Consider the following 17,455-nt stretch of genomic DNA (forward strand, 5'->3'; position numbering starts at 1 on the left):
CATTTTAGCATAAGTATTAATTAATTAAATTTTTAAGTAAAAAAGGAAAGACGCAAAAGGAGAGCACTCTATTTGCAGGCAGCTCACTGTGGCCAATGCACCTGTAGTCAGGTAACTTCTCCCCCTGACCCAAGACGAAGAGTTGCCATCTATTCAACTGAGGAGGACAGAGCCCAGATTCAGGGCAGGGCAGTAGGGTGGCTGTGCGTCCTAAGATGCTGAATTGGAAGAGCAGGCATCTGTAGGGATTTCTGATGGGTTTTTCCTTCCTGAATTCTCATAGATTCCTGGCAGTGGGGAGAGAGTGGCCTGAAAGATCTAAGAGGCTGTGCTGCCCTTGACATTGACTCTGAGGCCATGGCTGACGTCAGAGGCTAAGGGAGCCGAGGTTACACGTGTGGCTTGCAGCAGCTTTTGGCAAGTTTCTTCCCTCTTTCTTTCTTTTTTCTTTCTCTTCCTTCTATCCTCCCTTTCTTTCCTTCTTTTTCTCTCTTTTTTATTTCTTTTCTTCTTTCTTTTCTTTTTCCCCCTTCCTCCCTTTTTTCCCTCCCTCCTTCCTTTCTTCCTATTTTTTCTTCTTTCTTTTTAAATATTTAAGCATGGTAAAAGACACATAACAGGGACTTCCTTGGTGGTCCAGTGGTTAACTGGGTTCAGGGAATGTGGGTTCGATCTGTGGTTGGGGAATTAAGATTCCACATGCTCTGCAGTGCTGCCAAAAGATTGAAAAAAAAAAAGACACATAACATGAAATTTGCCATCTTCATCATTTTAAGTGCACCATTCAGGGGCATCACATGTATGCACATTTTCAACCAGGGCCACCATGCATCTCCAAAATATTTCCATCTTCCCAGACTTAAATTGTCTCCCTACTAAAAAATAACTCCCCAGTCCCCCTCCTTCAGCCCCTAGAAACCATCATCTTACTTTCTCCTTTATAGAAATTTGACTCCTTCTGGAGACCTCCTGAGGGCTTCCCTGGTGGCTCAGCTGGTAAAGAATCTGCCTGCAATGTGGGAGACATTGGGGTTCGATCCCTGGTTGGGAAGATCCCCTGGAGAAAGGAAAGGCTACCCACTCCAGTATTCCGGCCTGGAGAATTCCATGGACAGTATAGTTCTTGGGGTCACAAAGAGTTAGACACAACTGAAAGACTTTCACTTTCACAGAGACCTCCTGAAGGTGGAATCATACGGCATTTGTCTTCTCGTGACGGCTTTATTTCACTTTTTTCTTAATCACACAAGTAATAAGTAATACAGGCATGTCTCATTTTATTATGCTTCACTTGTTTTTTAATATTTATTTAGTTCTTTGACTGCCCCAGGTCTTAGTTGCAGAACGTGGGATCTAGTTCCCTGACGGGGGATGGAACCCAGATCCCCTGCATTGGAAGCATGGAGTCTTAGCCACTGGATACCACGAGGGACATCCCCTATGCTTCACCTTATTGTGCTTGGCAGACACTGCAAATTTTTTACAAACTGAAGTTTTGTGGCAAGTCTATAATCACTATTTGCCAACAGCCCTTCCCCATAACAACCTAGCCTGCCAGCCTCCCCAGCTCTCCCCATCCCCACCAGAATGGTGTATCTGGCACCACTGATAAACCTGCATTGATGTATCTTCATCACACAGAGTCCATAGTTGACATTAGGGATCACTCTGTGTTGCACAGTCTATGGGTTTGGATTATACATGTTTATACACACATCCTGCCCTGTTCTCTCTCCTGGAGTCCTTGACGATGAGGGGGTGTCATGGTCAATTTTGAACCTCCCCAACTATGGATCAGGGGCTTTTTCCATGTTCTCAATATGGGTTTGCTTTCAAGACTGTGGTTCTTCTTGAAAGAAAGGAGTGGCAGTCCAGGACAAATTTGAATGATCAAAATCCCATCAAACCAGTCAGTCCTAAAGGAAATCAACCCTGAATATTTATTGGAAGGACTGATGCTGAAGCTAAAGCTCCAATACTTTGGTCACCTTATTTGAAGAGCCGACTCATTGGAAAAGACCCTGATGCTGGGAAAGATTGAAGGCAGGAGGAGGACGGGGTGACAGAGGATGAGATGGTTGGATCATATCACCGACTCAATGGACATGAGTTTGAGCAAGCTCCAGGAGATGGTGAGGGACAGGGAAGCCTGATGTGCTGCAGTCAATGGGGTCGCAGAGAGTCAGACAATGACTGATCAACTGAACAAGAATAGTGGAATTCAGAAGCAGGGCATCTATAATGCTGTTGGCAGGCACATCAAAAATAATACCACTTATTTTCACTTGTCTATTTAGCCCTTACTACATGTATGGATGTTAGAGTTGGACTATAAAGAAAGCTGAGTGCCAAAGAATTGATGCTTTTGAACTGTGGTGCTGGAGAAGACTCTTGAGAGTCCCTTGGACTGCAAGGAGATCCAACCCATCCATCCTAAAGGAGATCAGTCCCAGCTGTTCTTTGGAAGGACTGATGTTGAAGCTGAAACTCCAATACTTTGGCCACCTGATGCGAACAGCTGACTCATTTGAAAAGACCCCGATGCTGGGAAAGATTGAGGGCAGGAGGAGAAGGGGACGACGGAGGATGAGATGATTGGATGGTATCACTGTCTCAATGGACACCGGTTTGGGTGGACTCCGGGAGTTGGTGATGGACAGGGAGGCCTGGCATGCTGCGGTTAATGGGGTCGCAGAGTCGGACACGACTGAGCGGCTGAACTGACTGACTGCTAGGCACTAGAGATACTATACAATATTGTCTCTGCCCTCATGTGGCTTATAGGCATCTTATGGAGATAAACTGATGGCTACAGCATCAAGTCTGGTCTCTAAACACACCCATTGGGAGGCATCAAGGCACCTGTGGTTACTCACCCTCTCTGAGTGCTCAGTTCTGTTTCAAAGGCAGCTATGAAGACTCACCTTAGCCAAAAGACCAGACTCTTTTGGGTGGAGACCTATTTCTGTCTGAGCCTCCTGGTGACTTAGAGAGGTGGAAACCTGGACAAAGGGCATCAGAATGAAAACACACGTGCCCTGGGTTTAGATGATTTTGCAAACCTGGGAACTTTTAGATGAAGTGGATTCCATGGAAGGTTTGTTTTTAAGTGCCTGTGAGGAAGAACGTTTCCCCTAAAGAGAAGAGCGAAGAAAAAAAGATGTCATTGCAAAGACAGGCAAAACCAAAACAAGGAACCGATACACTATGGTCATTATATGCCAAACAAGCATGGCTCCAATATGTGTCCAACTCTGCAACCCCATGGACTGTAGCCTGCCAGGCTCCTCTGTCCACAGGGTCCTCCAGGCAAGAAAACTGGAGTGGGTTGCCATGCCCTTTATCTTCCTGATCCTGGGATTGAACCCGTGTCTCTTATGTCTCCTGCATTGGCAAGCGGGTTCATTGCCACTAATGCTACCTGGGAAGCCCCCAGTTGCGCATATATATATATATACACACACACACACACACACACACATATATATGAGATGGTTGGATGGCATTACCGACTCAATAGACATGAGTGTGAGGGAATCTCCGGGAGTTGCTGATGGACAGGGAGGCCTGGCGTGCTGCAGTCCATGGAGTCGCAAAGAGTTGGACACGACTGAGCGACTGAACTGAACTGAACTGAAACACACATGTGACACACATATATAATCATTTATATACATAATCATTATATACATAATCCTTTAGGACTTCCCTCCTGGCACAGTGGATGGGAATCTGCCTGCCAATGCTCGGACACGGGTTTGATCCCTGGTCTCAGAATATTCCACATGCCATGGAGCAACTAAGCCCATGTGCCACAACTACCGAAGCCCACACTGTAGTGCCCAGGAGCTGCAGCTACTGAGCCCACATATCGCAGGTACTGAAGCTGACTTGCCTAGAGCCTGTGCTCTGCAACAAGAGAAGTCACCGAATAAGAAGTCCGAGCATGTGCTCACTTCGGCAGCACATATACTAAAATTGGAACGATACAGAAAAGGTTAGCATGGCCCCTGCGCAAGGATGACATGTAAATTTGTGAAGCATTCCATATTTTTAGCAAATGAAACAATTGACAAAGGGTTAATTTCCCAAATATACAAGCGGCTCATACAACTCAATACCAGAAAAACAAACAACCCAATCAAAAAGTGGGAAAAAGACCTTAACAAACATTTCTCCAAAGAAGACATACAGATGGCTAACAAACATGAAAAAAAAATGCTCAACATTGCTCATTATTATAGAAATACAAATCAAAACTACAATGAGATATCACCTCACACCGGTCAGAACGGCCATCATCAAAACGTCTACAAACAATAAATGCTGGAGAGGGTGTGGAGAAAAGGGAACGCTCCTGCACTGTTGGTGGGGGTGTAAATTGATACAGCCACTATGGAAGACGGTATGGAGATTCCTTAAAAAACTAGGAATAAAACCACCGTATGACCCAGCAATCCCACTCCTAGGCATATACCCTGAGGAAACCAAAATTGAAAAAGATACATGTATCCCACCATTCATTGCAGCACCATTTACAATAGCTAGAACATGGAAGCAACCTAGACGTCCATCGACAGATGAATGGATAAAGATGTTGTGGTACACATACACAATGGAATATTACTCAGCCCTAAAAAGGAATGCATCTGAGTCCATTCTAATGAGGTGGATGAACCTAGAACCTATTATACACAGTGAAGTAAGTCAGAAAGACAAAGATAAATAAATATTCTAACGCATATATACAGAATCTAGAAAAATGGTACTAAAGAATTTATTTACAGGGCAGCAATGGAGAAACAGACATAAAGAATAGACTTACGGACATGGGGAGAGGGGAGGAGAGGGTGAGATGTATGGAGAGAGTAAGGTGGAAACTTATATTACCATATGTAAAATAGATAGCCAACAGGAATTTGCTGTATGGCTCAAGAAACTCAAACAGGGGCTCTGTATCAACCGAGAGGGGTGGGATGGAGAGGGAGATGGGAGGGAGGTTCAAAAGGGAGGGGATATATGTATACCTACAACTGATTCATGCTGAGGTTTGACAGAAAACAACAAAATTCTGTACAGCAATTATCCTTCAATAAAAAGATAAATTAATTTTTTTAAAAAAGTCCGAGCACTGCAACGAGGAGCAGCCCCTGTTTGCTGCAACTGGAGAAAGCCCAGACATAGCAAAAGACCCAGGACAGTCAAAAGTAAAAATAAATACAACACACAACAGTGCTATATATAATTATTTATATAAGTAATCATTTTATATAATCATAATTTATATATACATATATATATATATAGAGAGAGAAGGCAATGGCACCCCACTCCAGTACTCTTGCCTGGAAAATCCCATGGACGGAGGAGCCTGGTAGGCTGCAGTCCATGGGGTCGTGAAGAGTCGAACACGACTGAGGGACTTTGGAGAAGGAAATGGCAACCCACTCCAGTGTCCTTGCCTGGAGAATCCCAGGGACGGGGGAGCCTGGTGGGCTGCCGTCTATGGGGTTGCACAGAGTCGGACACGACTGAAGCAACTTCAGTTCAGTTCAGTTCAGTTCAGTCGCTCAGTCGTGTCCGACTCTTTGCGACCCCATGAATCCCAGCACGCCAGGCCTCCCTGTCCATCACCAACTCCCGGAGTTCACTGAGACTCACGTCCATCAGTCAGTGATGCCATCCAGCCATCTCATTCTCTGTCGTCCCCTTCTTCTCCTGCCCCCAATCCCTCCCAGCATCAGAGTCTTTTCCAGTGAGTCAACTCTTTGCATGAGGTGGCCAAAGTATTGGAGTTTCAGCTTCAGCATCATTCCTTCCAAAGAAATCCCAGGGCTGATCTCCTTCAGAATGGACTGGTTGGATCTCCTTGCAGTCCAAGGGACTCTCAAGAGTCTTCTCCAACACCACAGCTCAAAAGCATCAATTCTTCGGTGCTCAGCTTTCTTCACAGTCCAACTCTCACATCCATACATGACCACAGGAAAAACCATAGCCTTGACTAGACGGACCTTTGTTGGCAAAGTAATGTCTCTGCTTTTGAATATGCTATCTAGGTTGGTCATAACTTTCCTTCCAAGGAGTAAGAGTCTTTTCATTTCATGGCTGCAGTCACCATCTGCAGTGATTTTGGAGCCCAGAAAAATAAAGTCTGACACTGTTTCCACTGTTTCCCCATCTATTTCCCATGAAGTGGTGGGACCGGATGCCATGATCTTCGTTTTCTGAATGTTGAGCTTTAAGCCAACTTTTTCACTCTCCACTTTCACTTTCATCAAGAGGCTTTTTAGTTCCTCTTTACTTTCTGCCATAAGGGTGGTGTCATCTGCATATCTGAGGTTATTGATATTTCTCCCGGCAATCTTGATTCCAGCTTGTGTTTCTTCCAGTCCAGCGTTTCTCATGATGTACTCTACATAGAAGTTAAATAAGCAGGGTGACAATATACAGCCTTGACGTACTCCTTTTCCTATTGGAACCAGTCTGTTGTTCCATGTCCAGTTCTAACTGTTGCTTCCTGACCTGCATACAGATTTCTCAAGAGGCAGGTCAGGTGGTCTGGTATTCCCATCTGTTTCAGAATTTTCCACAGTTTATTGTGATCCACACAGTCAAAGGCTTTGGCATAGTCAATAAAGCAGAAATAGATGTTTTTCTGGAACTCTCTTGCTTTTTCCATGATCCAGCGGATGTTGGCAATTTGATCTCTGGTTCCTCTGCCTTTTCTAAAACCAGCTTGAACATCAGGAAGTTCATGGTTCACGTATTGCTGAAGCCTGGCTTGGAGAATTTTGAGCATTACTTTACTAGCGTGTGAGATGAGTGCAATTGTGCGGTAGTTTGAACATTGTTTGGCATTGCCTTTCTTTGGGATTGGAATGAAAACTGACCTTTTCCAGTCCTGTGGCCACTGCTGAGTTTTCCAAATTTGCTGGCATATTGAGTGCAGCACTTTCACAGCATCATGTTTCAGGATTTGAAATAGCTCCACTGGAATTCCATCACCTCCACTAGCTTTGTTCATAGTGATGCTTTCTAAGGCCCACTTGGCTTCACATTCCAGGATGTCTGGCTCTAGGTCAGTGATCACACCATCGTGATTATCTGGGTCATGAAGATCTTTTTTGTACAGTTCTTCTGTGTATTCTTGCCATCTCTTCTTAATATCTTCTGCTTCTGTTAGGTCCATACCATTTCTGTCCTTTATCGAGCCCATCTTTGCATGAAATGTCCCCTTGGTATCTCTAGTTTTCTTGAAGAGATCTCTAGTCTTTCCCAGTCTATTGTTTTCCTCTATTTCTTTGCATTGATCACTGAAGAAGGCTTTCTTATCTCTTCTTGCTATTCTTTGGAACTCTGCATTCAGATGCTTATATCTTTCCTTTTCTCCTTTGGTTTTCACTTCTCTTCTTTTCGCAGCTATTTGTAAGGCCTCCCCAGACACCAGCATATATATATATATATATATATTTACTTAATCGTCACAAGAACCCTGAGTAAGTTACAGTAGAGCATATGGAGGCTCCAAGAAGTAGAGAAATTTAAACAGTGTGACTCCATTCTCAGGGCAATATATGCTTATGTGGCAGGAACAGAAAGTACCTTGAGATTTCTGCAGACAGATCAAAGGCAGACCTGGGTAAAACCATCCCAGAATTCTTGCCCAGGCTTGAGACCTCCAGGAATGTTCTTTTCAGGGTTTTTGTAGCCCTTTTCCAGGCCTGTCCCTCTATCTCCATACAACTAGCTCTGAACACATGTTAAGTAAGCTAAGTCCTCTCTGGAAGACAGTCTCTTCCTGGTAACCCTTTCCAGGGCTGTTGGGCAGAATAAGTCACCTACCACCAGACGGATCAGAGAAAGCTGAGCTCGCAACAGAAACTGAGTCTGTGAGGTCTTGTAAATTTTCAGAAGGGAAATCAAACCTAGTGCTCCTGCCTTTGAGGGGGGAAAAAGAGGAGCATATGTTAATATGCTATAAGGAATGGAGGGTGACACATTCATAAATGTTGCAAGTCCCAGAACTTGCCCATCCTTGTCAATTTCTGCAGGTAAGATTATTCATGATTTCATTTTGACCCTGACACTGAACCTGCCAAGTAAGGGAAGTAGGCATTACTTTGCCCCTGGTTTTTATTTTGTCTCCTTCCCCCACCCTGCCCTCTCATCCGCTGCCTTGAGGCTTATGGGATCTTACTTCCCTGACCAGGTATGGAACCCACTCCCTCTGCAGTGAAAACATGGTGTCCTAACCACTTGACCACGAGGCAAGTCCCAATGTCCCATTTTTTTAATTGGCAAAGCTAAGTGACTCGCCCAAATTCTGTATGATTCAGAAGCTGGGGCTCTATACTTCCAGACACTGTCTATAAGTTTCTTCTGGATTAATCACTGTTTTTCTTTGTGAGAGTTCAATTATCTCCTCTCTGCCTCTTTTCTGCCTTCTCTCCTGGGTTTCTCCGAAAGCCTGCTGAGAGGTTAGTACGCCTGCTAAGCTCAGTTTGTAAAACCTCAGAGAAATCTGCTTATCCGGAGAGAACCCTTCCAAACTGCCAGACCCTTTGTAGGAGGGCTTTTTGGCAAGGGACCATGGCAAGTTCATGAATCTCCACCAAAGAGACACCCTGATTCTTAAAAGCTGTTCACCATCAGCTCTTGGTGGTTTAGGCATTCAGGTTCAGCTCTGAAATCTCTAGTTTGTTTTGATTTGGCTTTGGGGAGAGGAAGTGGCCACTCTGTTTGTTCAACCCTTTCTCTGAATAAGATAAATCAATATTTATGTCCAGACCCCAGGTATGAGGTCAGTTGATTTCGGAGATGTTTTGGCCCATAATTCATCCAAGTGCTGGATCCCACAAAACAAAATCAGTCTTTGCCTGTACTTTTGTGATGATTTTATTTAAATGCATCACTGATAACTGTTTTATGGGGCAATTTGGAAGAACCCTCTAAAACTATATATGATGAAACAGTTAAAATCTATAAACAATTCCTAGAAAGGAGAAGGCAAGTAGAGAAAAGGGGTGGGGCTAAGTTTCCAACATCTCTAGTTTTTGGTTTTGAGTCCGAGGGGAGATGTCATTGGCCAATTAGACAATTTGGAAGGGCAGATAGAATCTTCTCTGGGCACCAAAGAGAATATAACAATCAAAATTTGAGAGAAATTTAAAGGAGATGTGGGATTTCATCTTGAGGGTGGGCATGGAGGCGGCTCAGCTCTTCCTGCCACAAACCCTGCAGCCTGTCCAAGACCAGCTTTGGAAAGAACTGGAATCTGAGTCAGGGCTTCATGGGTTAAGGAGCCCATGTCACATCGGCCGTTTGAAACTCCTCCTCTCCAAACTCCTCCTCCCACAGTGAGGTGAAGATATTTGAAAATCACCCCACTGCAAACTCCTCCCTCTCCGGGAAACCTCACATAGAAATGCTGCAAATGACTGACGCCCCGCGTGCAGTCGCGTCCAGGCCGCGCGAAGCCCGGGTTTCCAGAGCGGTCACTGCGAGCGGACAGCGGCCTGGGCCGGGGCGTGACAAGCGGAGGCTGGGATCATGAGGCTTGCGGGCTGGGGGCTGCGCTGGGCCATCGCCCTGCTCATCGCTGTGGGGGAGGCTGCAGGTAAGTCTGGCTCCGGAAGCCCGCGCGGGATAGGGGTGAGCTCCTGAATTTGGGGAGCCCCTTGGTATTTTGGGGGGCCGGCGGGAGAGAAAATGAAAAATCATTCAATCCATGGAAGACGTGGGAAAATGGCACAAAGTCCTTCCCCAATGGCTGCATTGGGAAAAGGGTTTGGGGGATAGGTGTCTGAGGGGTCTGGGAGGGAAACGCGACGCGGCTTTCCCCACAAGTATCCCCCCAATGGGGGACCACTCTCCTTTTCTTAGAGCCGGGTACGCTTTAGGAGGAGGTACTCCCTCCCAGAGTTATTCCAGGGGTGAGACGGGCCCGAAAACGGGCTGCTCAGCCTGGAGGCCCTACGGGCGCTCCCTCACATCGTATCACCCTCAGGGGTTACGGCGGCGGTCAAGTTGGCTTTGTGCTTCCCAAGGGCGCTGCTGCCCCTCGAAACGGAGCGGGACTCTTCTAACCTTCACCAAGCTTCCGTCCTTAGCCACCTCCTCCAGCCCCGCCTTCAGCCCTGTGGGCCCTCCCCCGAGCTCCCATTGGACGCCATTCGAACAGGCGAGCCTCGAGCCGCACCCCTTGGCCAATGGGAGGCGGTGGTTTTTGAGGCCCGGGCGGCGTGGGGCGGGGCTGGCGCACGCCTCGCGCCTCGCTAGGTCTCCGTGAGGATGTCGAAGGCGATTCCTCGGGTCATTTGGGGCTCCCGTCACAAATGCTGCGCCAAGTCCCGGGCCCCTGGAGAAGCTCTGCAAGCATGCCGGCCGAACGCTTGAGCCCCGCTCGGCCAAGGCCTGTTTCCTCCTCTGTCTGCAATGATGCCTTCGTACCCACTTTGTCCTCAGGAGCTTCTCCGACCCCCCCGACTGGGACCAGTTCACAGACGTGACCCCCAGGCCACCTCCAAGGCCTCAGTCCCTTCCCAGTCTGAAACGTTGCCTAGAAACTCCAGTCCTTCCCGGATCGGACGTGAAGGGCACTTAACGGAGACTTTCATCCGTGCCTGGGCAGGGACCGAGAGTTGGGACCGAATGGACCCCTTTGGGGTTGCCTTGTCTGTTCATAGGTGCTAAAATGAGTTCAGTTGAACTGCTCTCATGACAACATGACAACCTTTCATTTTAAGGGGCTTGAATTTTAGAATTGGGCAAGAGGCTAGTTGGTGCAACATCCTGAGTTATCCAGTGGCTGAGAGAGACATTTGACCTCGCCCTGGATAATAAGGAAATGGTCCTTTTCAAGCTTAACAACCATCTGGGCCTAGAAAAGTATTGAAATTGTCCCATGAACAGGATGCAGGAAGCTTTTTTTTTTTAATGGGGGGGAGGGGTGGCTTTGAGCGGAGACCTTTGAACTCTTGGAATCAGACACACACATCACAGTTTCCTCTGGGAGGAAAGGAAGGAGAATTTCAGCCACATGGCAGAGGGTTATTGTAATAATTCAGCCATTGGGTTGTGTGAAGCAGAGGGATGGTGGCTTGGAAAAGAGACAGTTGATGAGCCTGTATTTCACACACAGATCCACTCCTTCCCTAAGAGGATATTAATGGCAGTGAAGTTTCATTGAGCAAGATATGTTGCTTCAGTTTCCTTTTTCACTGGGCAGCTTGAGGAAATCATGTATTTTGGTTCTCAAGGAGGCTCTGAGTCTGGGTGTGTTCCCCAGACTCCTGAGAGTGAGTGGACAGCTACTAAATATCTGCCTGCAGTGTGGGAGACCTGAGTTTGATCCCTGGGTCCGGAAGATCCCTGGAGAAGGACATGGCAACCCACTCCAGTATTCTGCTGTGTATTCCACTAAGTATCTACTCTGCTGTTAACTTAATGATAGACATTTGTAGCAGCCCTGGCTACTCCAGTTTGCCCCAAGGGAGCGGGAATTTCTTGTCTGTTTACTTTGGGAATGGTAGTAATTGGAATCTTAGCTGTTTGCTTTCTTTCCTTTAGCCAAATCAAAGTCAGTTAATTGACAGTTGTATGTAGGGTATCAAATATGCCAGGGACACACCCAAACTCAGAAAGTAGAGTGTTCCCCTAAGTTGTGTCTGCTTTAACAGAGGATAAGATGGTTAGATAGCATCACTGACTCAACAGACATGAATCTGAGCAAATTCCGGAAGATAGCAGAGGACAGAGGAGCCTGGCATGCTGCAGTCCATGAGATCGGGAAGAGTCAGATACAACTTAGTGATTAAACAACAACTGCTTTAACAACAAGCCCCAGGGGGATTCACTGGTCATTGTCAGGCATATTTATCTTTCAGGGCAACACTCACTAAAGATAGGGAGAATGTTTCTGAGCTGTCTGCCTCATGCTGTCTTTCTAGGGCATTCCTGCTCATATCTGTAGGGTTCCTCCCCTGCTGCTGCTAAGTCACTTCAGTCGTGTCACTCTGTGTGACCCCATAGACGGCAGCCCACCAGGCTCCCCCGTCCCTGGGATTCTCCAGGCAAGAACACTGGAGTGGGTTGCCATTTCCTTCTCCAAAGCATGAAAGTGAAAATTGAAAGCGAAGTCGCTCAGTCGTGTCCGACTCCCGGCGACCCCTTGGGCTGCGGCCCACCAGGCCCCGCCATCCATGGGATTTTCCAGGCAAAAGTACTGGAGTGGGGTGCCATTGCCTTCTCCAAGGGTTCCTCCCCTAATAAGACCCAATTCTAGATACCTTTTTTGCTCAGTGCTTTGATTGCCTTTCACATTCCACATTCAGTACATTAATAGCATCCACACTCTGCTCCGCTGTCTAGCAAGTAACCATGTGTTGCTAAGACACCATGCACGTAGTCAGCAGTGAACAGAGATAGAAACTGGCTACCCCTCCCTCAAAGGAGCAGACGACAAACTACCACGGAGATCACCTCTGGGGAAAATATCTTGGTGGTCCCTCTTGTGGAAAAGAGCACTGGCAAAAGGATTTTTCATTCATTTTCTGCTAAGTCTCTTAGCTTCAGACATTTTTTTCTTTTTTTTTTTTTTTAAGATTTTTTTGGTGTGGAACATCTTATTTTGAAAGTCTTTATTGAATTGGTTATGATGTTGCTTCTGTTTTATGTTTTGGTTTTTTGGCTCTGAGGCCTTTGGTATCTTTGCACTGGAAAGCGAGGTCCCAACCACTAGATCGCCAGGGAAGACCCAGGCCATTTCTTTTTCAAGAAAATGATTCCAAGTATTTATTTTTTAATTTTATTTTGTCCATGCCTCTCGACTTGTAGGATCTTAGTACCCTGGCCAGGGGTTGAACCCAGGCCTTGGCAGTGAAAGCACTGAGTCCTAACCTCGGAACCACCAGGGAATCCCCTCCATGTATTATTTTGGTTTTCTTGAACAACCACTATCTTCAGTATCCGCAGAAGGAAAACCTTGAAAGCATTTACCACCTCATTATGTGTACTGGAGAAAAAGCAGAAATGTATATTCTCCTTTTCTGTTTCGATAACCTTGTTTCTGATTCCTCACCCGTGACAGGAGAGGTCTAAAGGCTAGAGTTTCGATTGCTTTCTTTTTTTGCGGAGGAGGGCGTGTGTTGCGTATGTAATTTTAGGCATCCCCAGTATGAGGAGGTGGAGAAGGCAATGGCACCCCACTCCAGTACTCTTGCCGGGAAAATTCCATGGACAGAGGAGCCTGGTAGGCTGCAGTTCATAGGGTTGCTAAGAGTCGGACACGACTGAGCGACTTCACTTTCTCTTTTCACTTTCATGCATTGGAGAAGGAAATGGCAACCCACTCCAGTGTTCTTACCTGGAGAATCCCAGGGACGGGGAAGCTTGGTGGGCTGCCGTATATGGAGTCACACAGAGTCGGACACGACTGAAGTGACTTAGCATAGCATAGCATAGCATAGTATGAGGAGGAGAAGGCAATGGCAACCCACTCCAGTACTCTTGCCTGGAAAATCCCATGGACAGAGGAGCCTGGAAGGCTCCGCAGTCCATGGGGTCGCTGAGGGTCAGACACGACTGAGCGACTTCACTTTTACTTTTCACTTTCATGCATTGGAGAAGGAAATGGCAACCCACTCCAGTGTTCTTGCCTGGAGAATCCCAGGGACGGGGGAGCCTGGTGGGCTGCCATCTATGCGGTCGCACAGAGTCGGACACGACTGAAGTGAGTTAGCAGCAGCAGCAGCAGCAGTATGAGGAGTTATGGGATGTAGTGCTCTGGTTTGCATTTGCTGAAATTCAACTGAAACTGACATACAAAACCCAAACCTTGCTTGTGGAACTGGGAGGAAATAAGAAAGAGCTGTTTGTTTCTTTGGGCTGTGGTGTTTGAAATAGGACTAGTTCTGACTCCTCGCTCAGGTGGGGGTTGCCCACTGCCAGGACACCCATCCTGAGGTGCTCTCCTGGGTGCTCACTGTCCCTTATCCTCGGCCATATAAGCAAGGCCATGAGACATTTCCCAGCTGACTGCTGTCGGTAATGGTGAAATCCATTCACTCGTCATTCAGATGTTACAGCTGATGGCCAGCTGTTGGATGAACAGCTGTTCAGGTAGAAATATGTAGTAGTAGGGTCTTCTTGTTGGTAGGGTCTTCAGCCATCTATGACAAGAAAATATTTGATTAACTGCTGCCCAGGGGAGGGCTCGTTGGTGTCCAGGGAAGGGGGTTGTTATTCTTTCTCTCTTACTTTTGTTATTACTGTAATTTTTATTTTTGGCTATGCTGGATCTTTGTTGCGAGGTGGGGGCTCTCTAGTTTGTGGCACATGGGCCTAGTTGCAGAATGTGGGATCTTAGTTTCCCAACCAGGGATCAGACCCAGCGCCCCTGCATTGGGAGTGCGGAGTGCAGAAGACCACCAGAGAAGATCCGCCCTGGGATTTCTTTGGAAGGAATGATGCTAAAGCTGAAACTCCAGTACTTTGGCCACCTCATGTGAAGAGTTGACTCATTGGAAAAGACTCTGATACTGGGAGGGATTGGGGGCAGGAGGAGAAGGGGACGACAGAGGATGAGATGGCTGGATGGCATCACTGACTCAATGGACATGAGTCTGAGTGAACTCTGGGAGTTGGTGATGGACAGGGAGGCCTGGCATGCTGCGATTCATGGGGTCGCAAAGAGTCGGACATGACTGAGTGACTGAACTGAACCGAACTGAAGATGGTTTAATGTTTCTAGCCTTTCCAGTAGGGTTTCCCTGGTGGCTCAGACGGTAAAGAATCTGGCTGCAATGCAGGAGACCTGGGTTTGATTCCTGGGTCGAGAAGATCCCCTGGAAAAGGAAATGGCAACTCCCTCCAGTATTCTTGCCTGGAGAATCCTATGGATACAGGAGCCTGGTGGGGTATAGTTCACGGCGTTGCAAAAGAGTTGGACACGACTGATCGACTAACACTTTCATTTTTGCACTTTCAAGATGGTTTAATATTTTTAGCCTTTCCAGTAGCACATTCTGTGTGTGAGATGGTTCCTTGGGCAAAGTGGATTAGCGATGATTGAAACTGCCATCTCCTGGCTGGGAGAGCAGATGGCGAAGTTCCTCCTCCAGAATCCTCCTCCTCTGTAGAGAATGCCCCTTGCCTGAACTTCCTTTTTTTTTTTTTAACTTTTTTTTTCTGAGAGTCCTGGAATTTTGATTGCTTTTTACCCACCCCATGTGGGAAGCTAGAAATGAGTCATTTCCTTTTTCAGGCATAATCATGATTCAGCTGTGAATCAGTGGGTGTGGGGTACATTGCAGAGGCACCTCAGAGGGCGATGTTCTGTCTGGATCAGTAGCTGGGCTACATTATCAGTCTGTCTTCTGATAGTGGCAGGTTCTAGAGCTCAGATCATTTGAATCTCCTGAGCTCTCCACTGGGGTTACCTCCAGCCTGGTCTCTTTGTAAGTTCAGTTACCAAGTTCTGTTGATGCTTCTAAACACTCCTTGTATGTATTTCTCTCTTTATCACCTATAGCCTTCTCCACCCCTCCACTCATCTCTCTCCTAATCTCACCCGACTGTTCCTCTGGGCAGGAACACTGGACAATGAGCTTTGAAGACCCAGAATTTGTTTCTTCTGAATTAAAGGTGCAATTAACATACTATAGAATCGACAGATAAGAGTTCAGTGAGTTGTGATAGACATCTACTTCCATGTAGCCACCTCTCATTAGGACCTAGAGGACTTCTCTCCCCCCAGGAAGTTCCCGGCTCTCTTCAGCTTACTCACCTGCCAGACACAGACCAGAGGCACCTCTAATCTGATTTCTGTCATTGCGAAAAGTGAAAGTGTTAGTCACTCAGTTGTGCCAACTCTTTTCAACCCCATGGACCCACCAGGCTGCTCTGTCCATGGGATTCTCCGGGCAAGAATACTGGAGTGGGTTGCCAGTTCCTTCTCCAGGGGATTTTCCCGACCCAGGGATCAAACCGTGTCTCCTGCATTGCAGGCAGATTCTTTACTTCTCAGCCACCAGGAAAGCCCAGTTTCTATCATTATCGGTTAGTTGTGCCTGAGCTAGAACGGCACATGAATAGTATGTACTCGAGCAAAAGAAACCGGACAGGGAATTCCCTGACTGTCCAGTGGTTAGGACTCCGAGCTTCCCCTGTAGGGGGCAGAAGCTTGATTCCTGGTCGAGGAATTAAGATCCCACAAACCACACTGCTCAGTGGGGGAAAAAAAGCTTTGGACCTTTTTGAACTTGACATTGTTATACATCTGTGTTAATAATTCTTCTGGGTCCCGGGGACTTTGCACTTTAAAATTTGACAGATTCTGCCCTGTTGCCCTCCGAAGAGATGGAACTAGAAGAGTTCCGCTTTTCCAAAATCTTTGCCCAGTAGTAATATGATGGACCTGTCTCTGACTGGGGCATAACAGCTCAACAAATCTTGTTTTGACTCAGGCCTTGGGCTCTGATGGTTTCACGCTGAAAGGAAGAAAAAGACATTCCTTACTCTCCAGGAGTTTAAATCTAGGCTGGGGGACTCGGTAAACAAATGATTTCCATCTTGTATGTTAGGAGTAAGAAATGGGTGTTTTAAGAGCTCTTGCATGCGTCCGTGCTAAATCACTTCCAGTTGTGTCCAACTCTTTGCGACCCCATGGACTGTAGCCTGCCAGGCTCCTCTGTCCATGGGATTCTCCAGGCAAGAATCCTGGAGTGGGTTGCCATGCCCTCCTGCAGGAGATCTTTCTGACCCAGGGATCGAACAGTGACTCTTACCATCTCCTGCATTGTCAGGTGGGTTCTTTACCACCAGCGCCACCTGGGACGTCCATGGGCTGCTAAACCCAGTTTCGGGGAAGGTTAGCTTCGAAGCTGAACTGTTAGCCAAGCAAAGAGGAGGGAGTTAGGAGGGGGTGTTGTACCAGAAGGGACTGCAGAGGTTTGGGATCTGAGGTTGTGAAATTTTTTTTTACCAGATCCAGCATGTTCTCCTTAATATAATTATTTGTCATATAACTATGCTATCATCTGGTGTACATTAAAAACCATAATTATACAGAAAACCAGATATGTTAAAAAGGTGAGATAAAGATCGAACGCACATTTTAAAATATCTTGTTATTTGCAATGGCTTCCTACTATAGTTAAAAATCTCAAATCATGATGTAGTGAGGGCAAGGTTTTTTTTTCCTTTATATCTCTATATATGAAGTAACATGTATATATATATATAGTAAAGTATATTTGATATATTTGATTTACAATGTTGTGTTAGTTTCAGTGATTCAGATTCTTTTTCAGTTTCTTTTCCCTTACACATTATTACAAGATAATTGAGTATATAGTTCCCTGTGCTACACAGGAGGTCTTTGTTGGTTATCTATTTTATATATAGTAGCGTGTATGTGTCCATCTCAATTTCCTAATTTATCTGTCCCTCACTTCTT

General features: G+C 46.4%; 1 protein-coding gene and 1 non-coding gene across 4 annotated transcripts in view; both read left to right on the forward strand.

Moving 5' to 3' along the window:
• Positions 1-3,948: 3,948 nt before the first annotated feature.
• On the forward strand, positions 3,949-4,055 carry LOC147368604 (U6 spliceosomal RNA). Its single transcript, XR_015168709.1, has one exon. It is a non-coding gene; the product is annotated as a U6 spliceosomal RNA (small nuclear RNA).
• Positions 4,056-9,024: 4,969 nt separating this feature from the next.
• The window catches only part of LDLR (low density lipoprotein receptor), a 34,132-nt gene continuing 25,701 nt past the window's right edge, over positions 9,025-17,455 (forward strand). For 2 of the 3 annotated variants that reach the window (XM_086409382.1, XM_086409383.1), the window contains exon 1: positions 9,354-9,616. In XM_086409382.1, coding sequence (XP_086265508.1) covers positions 9,550-9,616 — 67 coding nt within the window. In that variant the 5' untranslated portion in view covers positions 9,354-9,549. Of the gene's footprint in view, positions 9,617-17,455 lie in introns of all 3 variants that reach the window. The other variant, XM_086409381.1, reaches the window with a different exon arrangement.

Source organism: Bos grunniens, chromosome 7 (genome assembly GCF_055505025.1).
Source record: "Bos grunniens cultivar Pamir isolate PY7600 chromosome 7, Bosgru_T2T1.0, whole genome shotgun sequence".
NCBI lineage: Eukaryota > Metazoa > Chordata > Mammalia > Artiodactyla > Bovidae > Bos > Bos grunniens.